Consider the following 6,502-nt stretch of genomic DNA (forward strand, 5'->3'; position numbering starts at 1 on the left):
AAGTAGGGGTTAGATGGAAAGATCACTCTCATATTGTCGCCAGTATAATTCCGCATTTATCAACATGGCGGCGGTCAAATTTCGTCCACATTTGAAGGAACTCCGAATTCTTTTGTGTCAAACGTCGAAGTCTAGTCAAGGAGTGAGGTAAAAGAATCCAATAAATTCCCGCAATCCTCAACTATCAATAAACTCATAAGAATATTGGTAAATTTGAAGGAAAGCATCATTCTGCCAAGCTTAGAGGTTAAGTCCCTCAAAGATCCATTCAGAAAAATTAATAAAATTGTATCTTCCAGAGATTTTATTGAGTCCCAGTATGTTCCCCTGAAGGTCGCGAACCCACAGTTTCCAGTTTTAATAAGGGAATGCTCGAATATCGAGCCAAGGTTGTTTGCCCGATATGGTAAGTAGTTACATCACACTTGACATTATTTTTATATACAAATCGAAGAAAGTGGATGTGTAGTGGTGAAACCCTTAAAAACATGAAGTCTTTAATTGTTTATTCGGTGGTTATATCCCGGAGAAGAGTGGTTACTAGGACAAAATTTCAAAAGACTCTCTTTGTATGCAAGAAATTTTCCAACAAAAAGTAGGGTTTCTGACAACACCACTTATCCTCGTAATGCTAGAACAATCAGCGATAATTCCAACGCGAATCATTTTATTGATTTTCTATTAAAATTTACGCAAGGAAGGGAAATTTGCATCACAGCATTTTTCTTATTTGTCAATTCTCTGAACTAAACAATTACAGTCCCGGCCGAAGCATCCTTGAATCTTATTAAAGTATATCCCAAGACAATCGGACCCAAAAGGTAATCCCTATGGATTTGCAGAAAAATTTCTAAATAACTTAATTTATTGCATTCTCATAAGTTATTGAGTTTTTCTATTCTTATGTTGTGTTGATGCAGGTAACAATGACTGTTTGAATCAAGTAAGAAATTATTTGATAATTAATGTTTTAAATCAAATAAAGAATGCTTTCACGAAATTTCCTTTTTGTAGAGGTGAACATCGCAGAAACTTTGCAGTACAAAATTTTACAAAATTCGCCGTATTTGGCATTTATCAATCTATCACGGATTAATTTTTTTTAAGAACCTCGTAAGAATCGTTTTCTCATAAGATGAAAAAACCGATTTTGGCCGGGGCCGGGGGGGGGGGGCATAACCCCCGTTTGGCCTATGTCTCGCGTTTTAGAAGCCCACATTTCATTATTTATCATCTTCTAAACTGTGTAATACAGCTAGTTAGATTTTTTTTAATAGCTGGGAACTATTGTGAACAAAGAATGAAAAACATGGAGACAATCTTAAGAAAAATGTTGTTTCTAGGAATATACCTTAAAAACACCAAAGGGTAATCGAAAACAGTGACGTGATTGGCGTTGACCCGTAATTTTCAATGGAAAGTAGTACTGCCCTCACTAGGAAATCATGGGTCAACAGCAATAACATCACTACTTCCGATTACTTTTTTGTGTGTTTTCAATAAGGTTCAAGTAGGTATTTCCACTAGAGTTCAAAAGCCCATTTATTTTCGACAAAAAATTTCAATTTTTTTCTTTTAGAATTTGGCAAGGAGTCATCAGCGTCACTCGCGAACCTGAAATCCGAGGAAATCTTCAAAAAAGTTCAGCAATTCGCCTCTGCGAATCCTTGAAGCTCTGCACCGCAGCCAAATTCCCCAATGTACCATAATCTATGCTAGTACACAATATAACAAAATAAAACCTGATTCAACATCATTAGGAAAGAGAAAAATCCAGATATAGTCTTGGAAACCACTTTATTGCATACATAATACAATTTATCAAAATAAGTATTGGAATCTTCAAACAAAAAATGAAAGGAGAGCATAGTTGTCAGCACCTGGCGACGATTCATTGCAGTGTCTTCACATAATGTGAGAACTGAAATTATCCATCAGTGTTTGGAATTTAATTTTCCATCGTCACTTGGTCAATTTTTCTGGTTGATTGATGACGAATTTTCAACTATTTGGAGATTGAAGAATGGGCTCTAGTTAATTGTCATATGGAGGCAGGCCGAAAAGTTCTGGTTTGAATCCTTCTAAACTCCCAAGAACTATAGTTGCTTTCTTAGTTAGTTCCCTTGGTAAATTTGGATCAGGTACCATAACAACTTGCATTCCTGCACTTAGAGCTGCTTGAACACCATTCGGTGCATCCTCAAACACTAGGCACTGAAAAAACATCAAATTTTAAGCATTCAAGTAAATTTTTGACGTGAAATTCAATAATGAAATGCACTAAAAAAAGGAATTCCGAGTAACTTGTCGAAAAAATGCCTTGTAAAAAATTTCTCGGGTTGAAAATAAATATCTTGAAAATAATCTCTGCCTACGGCCGTCATGACAAAAAATATTGTTCGTCATACGGCCAAAAAAAAAGTTAAAAAAGAAAAGTGAAAAGTTTTTTTCGGCCTAATGACGAAATATACTATTTGATATTTCTATGTGAAGCTAATAGGTTTCGAGATATTTGCGGAGATAATCTGTTTGAAGTTTTCAGAAAGGTGATGAATCCTGCAAATTTCATACAACTGCGACAATTATCTTTGAAAGTAAGATGTCTAGAAACATTCATGGAAGACATCTGTTCCGTTGTGAATTGACTGGACTCCAAGGAAAAAGGCTTCCCTGACATTTATTTTACCAAGTCCGTAGCTTGGGAACTAGTAGTAAGGATTTTTCTATGGAATTTTCAAGAAGAAGAGTAAAATTTTCATATAGATTCTTTCACAAATATCTTTGGAGGATAGAGTTAAGAAATCAATACCATATTCTTCACCACTTGGCTACAAAATTGTGGAAATTATATGGAAATTGGTAACTTTACCTTCGAAGGCTCTGGATTATCAGGAAATCGGCGGGCCGCCACCAGAAATATATCGGGTGCTGGTTTACCATTTTTAACTTCAGCATCTGATCCTCCAAGGACCTTGTGATGAAATAATTCAAACATTGGTTTAACTTTCTTTGTCTTCAACTCATAACTGGTCTCGCCCGAGCTCGTGGCCAGGGCAATCGGAATGTTGTGCTTATGGAGATGGCGGAGGATTCTCTCTGCACCTGTCACCCGTCAGAGTCGATAAATAGAGTATAAAAATCCAAAAAGGAGTTCAATGATGGTGAAATGACTTCATAACAGTGAAAAAATTTTGTATATCTTTAGGAGAATAAAGTTTGAGTTTGTTAAAAGAATCCATCTACAACATTTTTTGTAGAACATTTTATGGGGTATAAAATAACTATTCTGTCACAAGTTTTTGGCCGAAAAAAACTTTTTTGACAAGTGTGGAGTTTGCAGACCGAGGTGAAGCCGAGGAATGCAATCACAGGAGTCAGAAAACTTCTTTTCGGCCCAGTGACGAACATAATTTTTCTTCACAATGTCCGTTTTACGGACAGTGTAATGAAAAAGATATTTTCATCACGCTGTGACGAAAAGTGAACTTTTCGGCACGCTCCGCGTGCCTAAAAGTTCAGTTTCCGCCACATTGTGATGAAAAATATTGTTCGTAACTCGTGAAAAAATGTTTTTTAGCTCGTGGGATTATATCACTCGCCTTCGGCTCGTGATATAAACCTCCCACTCGCCAAAAAACACTTTTTTGCACTCGTTACGAAATATACTATTCCCTGTCAAATTGATAGTTTTACAGATATCGGCAACAAAAATTCAAATGAATTCCTTCGAAAAAAGAGATTTTAATGTCAGTTTGCAATTATCTTAAAAAGTAATCAATTCAAAAAAATGATTCAAAACAACTTTGTCGTAGAAAATTTCATGAATAACAAAACAAGATTTCTGACAGTTATCGTCAAGCCCACCACTTTTTGAGACATTCGCAAAATGACTTACGAATTTTTCTATTCTATATAATCGTGACAGATGGAGCAATTGTATCCTTATTTGATGTTTAACGGCTCTGGCTATTTTGGACAGAGTCCTTAGTCTGGCGGCCGTTCGAGCAACTGTGTTAGTTAACAAAATTAGTCGACATATGATGGCAAATTCGAAAAGTGATACCCAACATTGAAAAAAAAATTGAATAAAATCATCGAATCAATAATTCCAAGCCAATGATGAGCAACATGAACCAAATAATTACAACTAAACTAATGAATTCAACAGTTTAAAAAAAAATTGATCATTCTTTTCTACAAATCTCAACCTGGCATAATTCTAATCGTAACAAACAATTCTCGCTGTAACTGGTGATAAGATTTTGAAAATTCTTCAATGCTGATCGGTAATTTGTAATGTTGAATGATAATATTGAATCCCACAAGTTCTGGACGTCCCAAGACCGCGTATGCAACATCCCCTCCATAAGTATGTCCATACTGAGATACTATTGTGTGGTAAATTTTCTTGTACACGCTTTCAGAATCTGCACAAATGGAGAAAAGGAAAACTCTGTTAGTATTATTGGTATTATCATATACCTGGCATCAGTTGACTATGTGGAAATAGCTCCTGGTAGTGTGGAGTTAGTTGTTCCATGAATTCGTCGGGAGTAGTTGGGAGATTGAATATTTCTATGACCTTTTTTGCACTCTCGATAGGATGGAAGCCCATCGTTGTTGCCTTATGGTTCCAAGTGAATGTGTAATCCCCGTATTTTCTGATCACTCTGTTGTAAATTTCTGTGTACCGGTACTCTGTATCTGTTCATTTATGATTTGCATTTTTTTTAGAAAAATTTAAATGAGGTGCTATGTATGGAACATGAACTATGAGGATGCTGCGTAAAATTTCAATGAATTATTGATGTGGAATGCATAATTTGGGGGGTGAGATGGATTAGTATCAAGAAAATTCAAGAGAGATTCCAGCAATTATTTAGAATAATTGATTATAGAGTTCTGAAAATATTTTTTACTACTAATACTATGAATACTCTTTCAGCAGTTTTTTATACTATGAATATTCTGTCAGACTATTCATAATTCAGAAATAAAGTGGGCCCACTATCAACACAAAGAAGTGTACGAATTACTCTCACTTGATGGAAAATAAGCGAATCGAATTTCGATTCAAGTGCAACATTCATGTCAAAATGGGCTAGATTATTCAGTCAGAATAAATGTTTTCAAATCGATAATGGATTTCTAGAATCACAGATAGTCTCTCTTGATTCGAAAGTGATGGGACATAAACTTAGTTAAAAAGGAAAAATTTCTTATGTTTATTTAGTGAGACGACAATTTTGGAGCCGATTTATTACACGCTTGGATAACTCACAATTTTGGAAAGCTAACAAATGCAGGAAATGATTAACTCTTGTGAGTCGAAAGAATAAAATAATTATGTGTTTAAAAAGATTGCCAATACTTGCTGTAGCCCTGAGGCTTAATAAAGAAAAATAATACTAATTTAAAGAAACAACTAATCATAAATTAATATAAATCCTACGAAAGATTCCTGTTTATGATAAAGGCGAGAGATAAACTCTAACGATTTTATTGTATTTTCAATTTCTAGTTTAGAAAAGTAGGAGACATGAGAATTATCGTGTCGAAGATATCATTGACGTACATATGAAAATAATTTCCTGGAAATGAATGTGAATGGGTTTGTCGTGGATAGGTGTGAATATCTTGGTTCAAAATATTCCGGTTACTAATTAACACATAGAAAATTTTCTCATTAAAAGGAATATTAAATTCCACATAAAATAATCTCAAGGAGCAAACCTGCGAAAGGTATCTGCGAGAATACCAAAAAAGTTAGCTAATGTCCGCACAGAACGGTACCTTGCAGTGACAAGATAAATTTTAGTGAACTTTAAGGTAACTTCTTGGACAGACATTCCCTGGCGAATTGGGAACAGGAAATATCGTTGAGGGCGCTGTTTTTTGCCAATATGGCCGTCAAAGAGGTATACACACACGCGTTCACACAAGCCCCCATTTGCTTGTGTATCGTAGATGTGCACCCTTAACGCAGGCATTCATAGAGGGCGTCTTGTTATTAAGCGTCCCCAATAAGGATCCATGTTGTAGCATGGATGTAGCATGGATGGTATGGATGTCATTTTAAGGCGAAAAATGGGCCAAAAATGATTGGAATATAATCAAAAAATTATTTAAATGCTGATAGACAAATAATTGGTCCCAATTAATACCCATTAATAGGTTATTTTGTATAATTAGGAGAAATTATTGATGGTGTGCTGTGTGGTAAAGAAGTTCAGATGGGAGAATGCCGCGAGATGGCGCCAGTGTTAAATTATCGAGTCGGCGGTCAACTGTCAGCAGTCGCAGGCATATTTTTTATTCTATTTCAATTATGAATATTAGATAGGTTTGGGGGGGGGGTTGATTGGGAATATTAGCACTAACCCATTTTGCCCCATTTGGCGAATTTCGTAATACATTATTGTGGGTGGCGGGGGGAGGGGGGGGAGGAGTCAAGCGGGAAATAGCTCACAGACCCATTTCGCCCCATTTGTTATTTATTTTC

At 35.7% G+C, this 6,502-nt stretch overlaps 2 protein-coding genes and 1 long non-coding RNA gene across 5 annotated transcripts in view; 2 read left to right on the forward strand and 1 right to left on the reverse strand.

Moving 5' to 3' along the window:
• The first annotated feature begins 28 nt into the window (after positions 1-28).
• On the forward strand, positions 29-2,364 carry LOC107040387 (NADH dehydrogenase [ubiquinone] 1 alpha subcomplex subunit 2). Its single transcript, XM_015260464.2, has 3 exons — positions 29-147; positions 300-406; positions 1,580-2,364. The coding sequence occupies exons 1-3, from the start codon at positions 65-67 to the stop codon at positions 1,669-1,671; spliced, it is 282 nt and encodes a 93-aa protein (XP_015115950.1). The 5' UTR covers positions 29-64; the 3' UTR covers positions 1,672-2,364.
• LOC107040386 (pseudouridine-5'-phosphatase) overlaps positions 1,781-6,502 on the reverse strand; it is a 22,606-nt gene continuing 17,884 nt past the window's right edge. For 2 of the 3 annotated variants that reach the window (XM_015260462.2, XM_029126256.1), the window contains 3 exons: positions 4,483-4,704; positions 2,870-3,102; positions 1,781-2,214 (listed from right to left, as the gene is read on the reverse strand). In XM_015260462.2, the coding sequence (XP_015115948.1) occupies positions 2,035-2,214; positions 2,870-3,102; positions 4,483-4,704 (635 nt within the window). In that variant the 3' untranslated portion in view covers positions 1,781-2,034. Of the gene's footprint in view, positions 2,215-2,869; positions 3,103-4,208; positions 4,428-4,482; positions 4,705-6,502 lie in introns of all 3 variants that reach the window. The other variant, XM_015260463.2, reaches the window with a different exon arrangement.
• LOC114841330 lies at positions 2,407-3,234 on the forward strand. Its single transcript, XR_003783095.1, has 2 exons — positions 2,407-2,711; positions 2,793-3,234. It is a non-coding gene; the product is annotated as an uncharacterized LOC114841330 (long non-coding RNA).

This window comes from Diachasma alloeum, unplaced genomic scaffold (genome assembly GCF_001412515.2).
Source record: "Diachasma alloeum isolate Michigan unplaced genomic scaffold, Dall2.0 Dall_scaffold_00329, whole genome shotgun sequence".
NCBI classification, from domain to species: domain Eukaryota; kingdom Metazoa; phylum Arthropoda; class Insecta; order Hymenoptera; family Braconidae; genus Diachasma; species Diachasma alloeum.